The sequence below is a fragment of the Pezoporus wallicus genome, unplaced genomic scaffold (genome assembly GCF_028554395.1).
Source record: "Pezoporus wallicus isolate ANWC-B61680 ecotype Strahan unplaced genomic scaffold, APGP_CSIRO_Pwel_v1 scaffold_7107, whole genome shotgun sequence".
Taxonomy (NCBI): domain Eukaryota; kingdom Metazoa; phylum Chordata; class Aves; order Psittaciformes; family Psittacidae; genus Pezoporus; species Pezoporus wallicus.
In genome coordinates, this window is record NW_026642114.1 from 4,237,139 (window position 1) to 4,248,748 (window position 11,610).

General features: G+C 41.5%; 1 protein-coding gene across 1 annotated transcript; it reads left to right on the forward strand.

Moving 5' to 3' along the window:
• The first annotated feature begins 1,097 nt into the window (after positions 1–1,097).
• On the forward strand, positions 1,098–11,374 carry TSEN15 (tRNA splicing endonuclease subunit 15). The gene is made up of 4 exons (XM_057426975.1): positions 1,098–1,130; positions 1,853–1,934; positions 3,142–3,277; positions 10,962–11,374. Exons 1-4 carry the CDS (start codon positions 1,113–1,115, stop codon positions 11,161–11,163), a joined length of 438 nt encoding a protein of 145 aa, XP_057282958.1. The 5' UTR covers positions 1,098–1,112; the 3' UTR covers positions 11,164–11,374.
• Positions 11,375–11,610: the final 236 nt, after the last annotated feature.

Sequence of the window (11,610 nt, forward strand, 5' to 3'; positions counted from 1 at the left end):
AGATCAATTTTCATTGATGCTTTATTATATAATAATCATTAAGCCTATAAAGAAGATGAGGTAAAGGCAACACTGATAACTTTTTACTAGGACCTGCATCAATGTGATCATCTCAAGATCATACTTCGTGTTTCCTCTAATCAGTGTAGATGTTTTGCATTTTCCAGCATGAGCCAGATTTTCATTAGGGTGGCCTCATCAAGAACAGGCGCAGCATACAAGCAAGGGCTTTGGAGTCTCTCATCTAATGTTACAATATGATCTGTTGTATATGTCTGTTAAAGACAGCACACAGTGTTTTGGGTTTGGTGTTTTTTTTTTTTTTGTGCGTGGGGGGGTGGGGGGGGGGGGGGGTGGGATGTGTTCATGGACACAAGCTTGAAGCTATTCAAAATGCTGTAAAGACAGGCTGACTTCATTTAAGCCAGTGTTTGAAATTTATCGAAAGAGGTGCCAAGCAGATGGAGCTGGTAAGCCAGTCCTGCGATACTGCAAACTATATTCATGTTGGAAGTCAGAGATATTTCTAACTAAAGCAGTCCAAGATGCTGTGAGTAACAATAGCTTGAATATAAATCTCTTAACCAGTCTGTAAAAACTCTGGAAACCATACATTAATACCATGTTTTTGCTTTTGTTTCTGTTTTACTCTTCTCCCTTCACATTTTCTCTCTAGGTATCTCTCTCTCTCTCTCTCTCTCTTTCCAAGGGGACTTTCACTAATGTTACATGAAGGAATAATATTGCCTCCTTGCAAAATAATATACCTTGTGATTAGAAAAAGGGACTGCCAAAGGACATACTGTGATAAGGTATATGTGTCAGTCTGGCCGTAAACAGCGTTTAAATAGGGCTTAATGCAGCGCTTCTGGCCGTGGAGGAAGACTCTCGGCTCCGAGGATGGGGGACGCAGCGGAACAAAGTGGAGGCGGAACGGGAGCAGCGCAGGCTGTCGGGGAGTGCAAGGCTGCGTGGCGCTGTCCGGAGCCCAATTGTGTTGCACCGGGGAGAGCATGGAGCTGCCGGCCGGCTCGGCCGAGGGGAGCACCTCCGCCCGCACGCAGGAGCCGGGGGACGAGGGCGGCTGGGCCGAGGGGGCCGGCGGAAACTGGATGGCGACTCACCCCACGGTGGGCATGTGGGCCGCGCTGGGGCTGCGGAGCGCTTCGGTCCTCCATTGCCCGGGCGCTGACGGGAGGTGGGGGGTTCTCAGTCACGCGGGGTGGGCGTCCCGCTTTCCTGCTAAGGCCCGTTGCCCCGGCTCCTGATTCCCTCCACCATGGCTTTGAGGGGCACCTCACGTAGGTGATGGCAGGAGGAGATTTTAATGTGTCGTGTTTGGTTGTATTGAGCCTGTTGAGGGGTCTCGGCTCCCGGCCCGTGAGGAGTACCGGTGGGGTTGTTGGGGAATGCCACTTGAGGTAGAGAATGAGGTTGTAAATGCTGAAACTGCACCTGGAAAACGCAACCGTCCTAAACTTTTACTGCCTATTAATTGTTAGTATACTGAACACATTTGAAAACAGTGTTTAATTTGGCTGTCATCCTGTGTTGGTGTGCTGTAGCAAAAATAGGTAAAATTCATAGCCCTTCTCCACAAAGCTAGGTCTGTTCCAGAAATAGTTGTGATTCCTTATTTTTATTTGGCTTGCTTTCTTAAGCACCGAAATAGGAGGAATGTGGAAAAACCCAGCTTGTCAGAAAACAAGTCCTGCTTTTTAATTGCTGTTGTTCCTTAAAGCTGGCTTCAGATTTCAGTGGCTTAGACAGCTCTACAAATTCTGGGTTTGGACTGTGCGTTCTTAATATAACTTCTGCTTTCCTTCACCAACATTACTTTTTGGGGTTTCAGCTCACAGAAATGATGTCTCTCGATATATCTGACAGTTCTCAAATCTATGCTGCATTTGTGGTTTACTTGGACCTCTTAGAAGGTAATTCAGTGAATAATTTTTTTTTTTTGCCTTTAGGTGCTGTTGAAGTTTGTCCACTGTCAGGACCTTTCCTACAAAGTCTTTGGTGTTATTTTTGAAACTTAGTGGTGATGGCTACCTAAGAAACAGTATTTTGGCATTGAGGATTTCTATCCTGTACCCATCTGGAGCCTTTAAGAAGATGAGGGCCCATTCTCTTCCAGGCAAAGACACTCTGCATGGAGAAAAAAAAAAAAAAAAACCAGAAGAAGAGTAGGGGAAGGAAAAGGAACATGGAAAAGTGAAGTTGCAAGTTTAGTGGTTGTGCTGGTAATAGAGTCCTCATTTGTAGATTAATGTCGAAGTTACTAAGTCAGTGTTTTAGCAGCTGGGTGTTGTATGCTGCCCTGATTATGATGCTGTTTTCTGGAGAGGGTAAGGATTCCTTTAACAATATCATTTAGCAGTCTGGTGGCAGTAATTATGACAAATGCAGTGTAGTGTTCTGGTGTCTTGTAGGAGTGGAGCAGAGTTACTTGGTATGTGAACTTCTGCCTGCAATTCTGCCAAGTTGGCTTTATTGAAAAGGGACTATGTGTAGGCAGGCAGCCAGCCTAATAAAAATATTTTGTTTTGTTTTGGAGGCTGGTGGTTCTCAAGGTTAGGGAAGGGAGGGATTTTACAGACCAGAAAGCACTGTGTCTGTTACTGTTATACCTCTGAAGAAAGTGCCTCAATAACCAAGAGAAGGCTCCTATAATTCTGCAGCAAAAAAACTTTCAGACTTATCCCTTCAACCATAAGGGAAGAACTGTGTGTTATCGTTAATCATGCTTTTAGCACCTGCTCCTTCACAGTTTTAGGGTACTGATAAAGTCCAAATTTGGATTGCAGTTTTATGCTGCAGATGACTAAAGCTGTGTGGTTTTTATCTTCTTTTTGCCTTTTTGAAGCAAAGCTTTGTCAGACAGATCCCTACTCACCATGAAAAAGTGTAGCTCTAGAGTAAGCAGACGAGTACTGTTCCCCTGGGTTTCTTTAACAGCACTGTGTCTCAGAAGGCAAGCTTGACGGTTCCAGAGGGCAGTTGTCTCTCATGAGAAATCTCCTGTGAGGGGAGGGAGGGAAACAATCCTAGATGTTAACTTAAATACCAAATTGGATATTTGAATGATTAAAGCTTGTGTTTTGTGTTCCGGTCCTTCTCACTGATGATGAACCTTTTTAGGGAGAAACTGGCATGAAGTGAGTTATGTTGGAGTAGCAGAACTGCAGCTCATATGTTTACATGCGCGTGAAAAAGAACAGGACAGTCTCCAAGTGATGGTGCCGATACCTGTGCATGTATTGTTGAGCCATGAGAGGTAAGGATGTGGTCAGTGTTTGGTTCACATTATCAGTAAGGTATTTAATAGGCTGCTGATGACTTGGTCAAAAGGGGATGGGGGAGAAGACAAAGGAGTGTCAGAGGAAAGCAATACCTCAGCCTGTGAGCAGTGTTGTTTTTTTGGGTGCTGCAAGCATATATGCAAAGTTGAGATTTTAGTTTTCTAATCTGTGTCAGTCTCTGCTTTTCCCTCTCTGAAAGTGGTACGCAATTGATGTCAGCTTCCCACAGCAACTGACTCCTGCTGATAAACACTTCCTGTTGTTTAGAAGTTGCATACACTTTAGGAGATAACAATGGACGTAAAAGTATGTGTTTGAGAGACAGGGTTAGAACATAAGACCTTCACAGATTATGTTTTGAACATTCTTGTGTTGCTTTTATGTAGTCTGGAAAAATCTAGCAATGCTTTTTTATGTTACTGGGCTTTAAAGTATTTAAGAAGAAAGGTCCAGGAGAATTTCTGTCTGAAAATAAATCTTTTTTTTTTTTTTTTTTAGTCATTTAATCTATGGATAAGCCTGGTGTGTTTGGTTTGGTCTGCTTTTTGTTTTGAAAGTATAATTTGGCTGCTTCCAACTGTAAATTCCTTTTACTTACCCAGAGTTTAATGTGTAACTGTCCCTTGAGCTATGATTTTTATACTTGCTTTCCTGACATATGCAAGACTAAGTAATTCTCAAGCAGAGGACAACTCAGCTATGACTTTGTGATATTGCAGATGTTTGCAGCCTAGAGAAATTCCACTTGAGTAATTTTACAGTATATTTTAACTGGCCCTTAGAACAGCCTCAAACACACAGTATTGTTTACTCTCTGATAATGGCTGCCTTCTTTTGCTGGTATTTGCCATTCTTTCCTGGGATGTCTCTGAAGACCTCAACTATTTCAGCTGCATCATATGGTATTACATTTTTCAGTTTCCTCTGTTCATGCTCTTGCTAGGACCATGTGCTCAGGGCTGGCTTTACAGATCTTGCTAGTGTTTGCTGTTTCCTCTTGCTGTGTGGGCAGCAGCCTGACATAGTAGTAGGTAGCTAGTGAATTGCACTTAGCAGACTTGTGTGCACTCTAGGAATGATGTTTTAGACATACTATGGTTTTTGCTTTTTTTTTTTAAGGTTTTTAGTAGTGACAGATGAGCCCCTTGCAAACAGGCTTCCATCTTCATTCTGTTGCATATTTTTCCTAAGTGCGTATTTGTGAGGGGGAAGACAATAACTTACTAGATATTGATGGATTTGAGTACTATATGTGCTGAAAAAATGTTTCATTTGCAAGTATTGGTCAATCGCTCCTGGGGGCTTGGTCTGAAAGAGAAATACGGTGTGTTCTCCACAACAGAGGAAAGCTGCTGAGAGGTCTTGCAGGATGGAATGCTGAGTGCCTCTCTGCAAGAAGCAGATCACTGTGTGTGAAAAGGACACACTGCTATTCACAGTTCGGATTAGATTTTAGGTGGGAAAAGAAGGCATCAAATTAGGATATGGGATCTTTGAGAAATTGCGTCTATGTGCTGAGCTGCTATGCCTGTTTAATGTAAGAGGTTTTCACCTAGGTTGGAGACTTTGATTCCTGTCATTGGATCAATGCCAGCAAATATGTTCTAGTTGGCTTTTAATGACAGTGAGAGATTGCACTGCATGTATGTCCTATCTTTTACTGTTTCATTGGAGCTTTTCATTTGGAGCCTCTGAACTTGTTTGTACTGTGGTGATACTGTTTGCTCTGCTTCTGGCACCAGTGCAGATGGAATCCATTACTGGAAGGATGTGTGTTAGAGAAGCAAAAAGTGAATGTATCACATTGACTGAAAGTACAGTTTGTGACTAGGTTTGGGTACAGACCAACTACACAGAGCATATTGTCACTAAACAAAGGTGAATACTGGGCTGTAATGCCAGCTGAATCCATTAAAGCCTGTATGTGTTCGATAACCATAGGTGGTGTCAGACAAGAAGATTATATATGCTTATATTGTATTATTATGCTTGTGTTATTAAACAAGCATGTGCATATGTATGCTTGGCATTTCATTAGTGCTGATGCAAAGAGGCCTGGTCTGTCCTTGTAGGAAAAGACCAGCATCAACTCCTCAGCTCCTTTGCTGGAACAGTAGGCAAAAACCAGGGGGTGTAGACAGTAGCTAGCTCAAAGCTGCATAGCACAGAGGGAGGCCATTAAAAAGGCATCCTACAGAAGGAGTTGGAGGCAGTATTACAGTACTGCTGCTTCTTTGTTTTGACAGTGATGAGTGGTTTGTTGTGATTATTGATAGCAGGAGGCTTGTTAGGTATCTGATGTCTTAAATGATAACTTTCTCATTTGACTTCCCAAGCTATAGATAGACAGAAAAGCTTTTCTACTTGGGTGCTTTGCTGTTTTGTTCAAAGCAATGCTTCAGGGTTTTGTGTTACTTGCTAAAGGTGTAGAGGAAGAGGTATGAGTACGGGTGAATGCAGCTCACTTTCTGTTGAAAGAAAACCATTGAAGGGGCTTGGGAAGGTGAAAACATCCTGTCCTTATTGCTAGGCCTGGAAATGTCCTAACTGCAAAAGCAGCTAGCAAAAGGCAGCATTTATGGACAGCATTTCCTTGCTTAACCAGTAAGACCTGGGTCTGCAAGGGTGGTTTTCCTCTCAAAGCCACTTCAGCCAAGCTCTGCCTTCCCAGGTGTCTCATGAAGATTCCTACTTGGCTGATGCTCAGAGGATAGTGTCCTTAGAAGGCCATAGTAAAGTTGCTGTAGAAATCACCAGCAAGACACCTAAGCAAGTGATGAGCACCCTAGCCTATTATAAGGTTTCATCATGTCCACTTTATGCATGACAATTAACTGCTTAAAGCAAAAGCTGTTCCGCTTACTAAGCTCACTGTCTGCTTCTACAAACAGCTTGCTGAAAGTTGATCATCCTGCCCTGCCAGTGTAAAGCTGCACTGAATCACAAAATTATGGGGTCTGGAGCAAAGTGACCACCAGTGTCAATGGTAGTCTCACACAGTCTGAGAAATGGCTTCATGGTGTGCATGCGTGCTCTTAGAAAGAAGATTGCTGAATCTTCTGTAAATAAAGACCTGGAGAATAAGATGCAACTTCTGTTTATCTTGGATCACTGACAACCACACACAGCTGGCTAAGGTTTGGAGAACCTTGTGTTTGTATGCCTTTGAATTTAGAAGTGATTCATACTTGGGGAGGAGTTTGTCAGTCCATTGGCTGAGACATCTTTGCTGCTAACTGTTGCAGATGACACTTTAGTACACACCAGGTACCCAACTGTCAGTACATTCCAGAGTTGTAGCTCCTCAAATCGGAGGGAGCAGTTAGTCCTGCTTCAGAGCTAGCAGCAGTGACTTGCATAAACGAAGCTCAGCAAGTGTAGGAGAACAGTGTTGACAGCTGGATTTTCTAGATAGTGTCGAAAGCCTTGTGGCTTTCCAGGGACCCTTCCAAGAACCAGGGACTTAGATGCTGGATCTGATGGAGTTATGTGTTGTCTGTCCTAGACAAATAACATTGTCCAAGCAAAATGCTACTAATAACACATCAGATTAAATGCTGTGTCACTGCCCTGTTTCTATTTAGTACAGAATTGCTGGAAATGAAGGATAAAGTCAGTTGCATGAGGTTATGGAGACTGCAAAGTTTGGTTTAGGCTAAGAAGGAAAGGGTTATTTCATTAAAATGGTAATTTTAGAAAAGGAATACATAAATGCTTCAATTTTAAAGCTGAGAAACATTCTTAGAAGCAAATCTGAGGACCAGAAGTGATTTATCCTCTTTTAAATTTGTAGTTTGTGAAACAGATCTTCCTCTAATCTGAAGTGGTTTTGCTTGTAAGAAGTACTGTTACTTTAAATGCACTGCAAGTGTGCCATGCATCATCTTCACAGTTTTGTCAGTAACTCTTCTGCTATAAGCATCACTTGAGTTTACTCATACAGCAAATCACACATTGCAAATGCAATTAATTGGTTTTAAATGCAAACTCTTCATTAATAGTTTAAAAGTGATTGTTGTGGCTCATACAGCTGAGTTGGTTATGCAGTGTTATGATTGAACAACGTACAGCTGGTGTGTCTTGTAGAGCTTTGCTGAATTCTGATTCCTCCCTTTTGCATGCTTTGTTTTGTTCTTCAGTTTCCATGAAAAAAAAAATTATGTTCCCTGGGGTTTCAGTTCCTTTTCCCGACCAATGAGGCACGTAGTGTAGACAGCAAAGAAAAGACTTTCTCCCACCACCACATGATACATTGTATCTCAATGATACCACATGATACAATGTATCTCAAGACACTAAGCTAATATTGTTGCCTGCCCTGCCACTAGGTCCGGAATAGTGGCGAGCCATGCTGTGCTGGTTTAATACTGTTGGCTAAATTCAAGGTATTGTGCTTTATGGGAGGTTTCTTCTACCTTGGTTCTGTTGTCATGAGGCTTATTCAAAAAAGTCAGGTACAGTGGTGCACACTGATGCACAGAGTAATGATCTCTGTGTAGTGGTACAGAGACCAACTTGTGCTAACTCTCCAGCCCTGCCTTGTATGGAGGAGAGGGAGCTGTTTGGGCGGGCCAAGCCTGCAATGAATTATTCATCCAAGTATAAAGGGCAGATTGAAAGCTGTTGGCTTTTTTGGTATGGAAGGCAGTAGTTCCATTTCAGTTTAATGAAGCTCTATGTAACCACTATAAAACATCTCTGAGCATTCAGTTTTATTGCTGCTTCTCAGAGGTGCTTGCATGGGACAAACCACTGAAATACTCTTGGTTTTTTGTTTTTGGTTTTTTATTTTTATTTTTTTTTTTTTTACTTTTTGGATACAAGTTAAAACCTCAAGCTACGGCTGAAGTTCACCAGTCATATACCTGTTTCTTTCTCTGGAATGAGATGTTATTTTGTTAGGAGTGGATCAGTAGGAAAGACGGTACGGATTTCTGATGTGTGTTGAAGGCCTAGGTACTTGTACAAAAGTCTTTTATGAATAAAAGAAGATAGTGAGAGATGGAAAATTCCTCTCTTGGATGGACACCTTCCACTAGACCAGGTTGCTCGAAGTCCCATCCAGCCTGGCCTTGAATACTGCCAGGGACAGGGCAGCCATAACTTCTCTGGGTAACCTTTGCCAGTGCCTAACCAGCCTCACAGTACAGAATATCTTCCTAATATCTAATCTAAATCTACCCTTTTTCAGTATAAAGCCATTTCTCTTTGTATTCCTTTGAATTTCAGTGGGCCAAGAACACTTCTTACTACTTCCCCCCCTCCATAGACAGTGATAGATAGTCAAAAGGATTAAAAGAACTATACATTTCCTGTAATATTTCATCTTTTTGTTTGTGGCAGGTAGCAAGTGCAGTGAAATTGGCACAAACCCAGATGTTCTCTGACTTCTTCTTTGAAATTGCTGCTGCTGCAGAGAAACTGAACATGCTGGATGCAGAGACTAACAGTGATGCCTTCAGGGAAGGAGAGGAAACACAGGCATCTGATACAGACTTCCTGAATTCTGAAGCTTGTTATTTTGAAAGATACCCTCTCACTAATCTGCAGATGTTCAGCACTGCATTATGGCTAGTTGTGGTATGCATGAATGAGAGCTCTTGTTTTGGGGCTGCCTGTATTGAGAAAAGTAGCAAGAGGAGAAATTTGCATTTACAGTTCTAATTCTTTATGTCAATAGAGGCTGATTCCAATTGTGCAGTGAAAAGCATTGGGCTCTGTAGATAGTAGTGTTAGAAGATCATCCTGAGGCAATGGCCTAAGTCTCTGTGCTCTTTATATAAACCCTGAAACTCAGTATCCTGAAAAGTAAGTTAAGCATGTGAAGAAATGTCAGTTGTCAGGATGTGGCCAGTTTTGGGATCATGGTGTATCTTCTAAGTCTGAATGCATAATGGGGGGAAATAAAGGTTCAGATATCTGTGCTTGGCAGTATAAGAAGAAATTATGGGTGGTAGGAAATCTAGAACTAAGACCTCACTGTAACATCTATCCCACTGATATACTAGGAGGAGAAATGGTGACAGTTACTAAAGAAAATAGGAAGGAGCTTCTGCCCTGGCTAACAGGTGAATAAAGGCCTCTGACCGAGTCTGCTTCCAGATACAGGACTGTCCACATTTAAAATAAGTTTGGTTTCTCTGGGTCTCAATCTCTCCTGGGTAGTTGTGCCCTTCTATTTGGCTTTTTATTGTCAGTTCTAATTTGCATTCCCAGGACAGATGTTAATATCTGCTGCTTCATAAAAGCCATGTATAGTTCTTTCCTCAGAGTCTCTGCCAGTAGCAGTATGAGTCTCTTGCAGGTGTCTCTTTTCTGTTGGTGGCCAATACAGTATCTTTTGTTGTCTTGTTATGAATGTGCTCATGGTTGGAGAACCAGAGTATGGCTTTTCACAGCCTTAGTATCTGTTGCATGAAATAACTAATTATGTTGTATTGCCTTGCTTGCATTATATATGGGCCAGTGGTGAAAGCAAAAGAAAAGGCACTTCTGAATTTAGCCAAGCTGAATTACGAACAGTTCAGAACACAGATGGATACTTAAGGGCGTCATGGGCTTAATAGCATAGTCTTTCCAGGTTGCTGATTATTCTCTGCCACTTTTCATTTGGCTTTTATTAAGGGATCAGAGAAGTTTCAAAGGAAGATAATGATTAAAGTTTGAAAGCTGGTGCATTTAGAAAGAGCCTTATTTTCAGCTACAGTGCCCAGCTTCAGAAATGCATGTTTTATGGTGAGTGAGATCTTAGGGGTGTGAAGTGAGTGGAGATTTCTGTTTTAATTTTCCCACACACACTGCATAGCTGACCTCTCCGCAGACTGTAAACTGTCCTGGCAATATCAGATGAGCCCTCTTGCACCTGATCTTGAGCGCAAGGAGAAAGCTCCCTGTGGAAATGCTTGTGATGGCGAGTGTTACTGTTCTGCCTCAGGACACTGTGCTCCTGCAGTACTTGCTCAAACAGTAGACTCTGGGAAGAAGTGTTGTTCTCAGCTCTGTACTGAAAAGTAACTGACATGTTATTCTTAAAATAAGCTGAACAGGAAAAATGCTTAACTTTGTCTTGAATTTTTAAGGATGACATTATTTATGTGACTGTTTTGAAGAAGTCTTGTGGCTTCTAGTCTAGACAGGGAAGTAGAGAAACCTGGCTTCAGTTCCTGGGTCTTCCACAATCTGGCACAGAAGTGTGGCACAGACTGGAAGACTTACTTCTGCAAATAGAACAAGTCTTAATTATTTTGTCCTCTAACTGAACACCATGTGTTAGTCAACTAGATTTTTTTTTAACTTTTTTTTTTTTTTAATCTAATGAAAACAAGGCCATTAATGATTGTCCTGCTTTGATTGTGGTAGTTGAAGGATGGTTGATGCATGTGCACAATAGTATAGCTAAGCAAAGCTTAGAAGCATGTGTTATTTCCAGCAGAGATGTATGTAACTGAGTACATTTTTATAAGATTATTTGTAATTTGATTTTGTTGCTTGATTATACAACTTTGGATTTTTGTTAGAATAGATATTATACTTTCTTTTGTGAAGACAAATTTGCAGAATAAACCCAAGCTGAATAAAAATAGCAGTAGTGCACTTCTACTGTTGTGCCTTCCTTGGGTGGTTGTGGGCTCCTTTCTAACGGATTGTTTCTTCTTCTAGGATGAGAGAGATCATGAAGAAAGCATCACTCCCACAGGATGATCCTGACACCCCGCTGTCAGTTACTTTGGCCATAGTTGAATCAGATTCCACAGCAGTCTATTATAAAATGACTGATGGCTTTGTACTACCAGATCCTCCTGACTATACTGAAGATACGGACAATAAACAGTGCAGAAAGAAAAGAAAGCTTTTGAAGTGATTAAGACAAACACTTTTCTTGAGCTACTGTCCTCAAACATAAACAAATCCAGGAACTTATGTAAATAAGTTGTGTGCTAAAGTCTGCCTTCTGCATATCAAGCATCTTTTCAGGGAGAACAGAGGCTTGTGCAGCTGTACTGTAATGAAATGCCATTTAAAGTATGAAATGAGTCGCGCTTTGTGACTAATAAATATAATTGTGAGATGTTTCCAAAGCTAGTCTCTTCTTTGTATCTGGTCAGGTGCATAACAGAATAAACACATCCTTACCCATATTGTAAATATTTGTTAAACATAAATCTTAAGGGGTTTCTGGTGAAAGTACTGATACCAAGTTAAGGGCATTGTAGTTTACATATTGTCTTTGTCTTAACACTGTCAGAAGCACTCATGCCTACCTCCCAGCTTACATTTCTGAACACTTACTTTCTTTGCTTTTGGAGAA

Bases quoted from the DNA above. Each gene is read 5' to 3' on its own strand.
- TSEN15 (XM_057426975.1), top strand. The intron at 1,935-3,141 runs GTAATTCAGTGA...GAACCTTTTTAG, and splicing joins TTACTTGGACCTCTTAGAAG to GGAGAAACTGGCATGAAGTG. The intron at 3,278-10,961 runs GTAAGGATGTGG...TTCTTCTTCTAG, and splicing joins GTATTGTTGAGCCATGAGAG to GATGAGAGAGATCATGAAGA.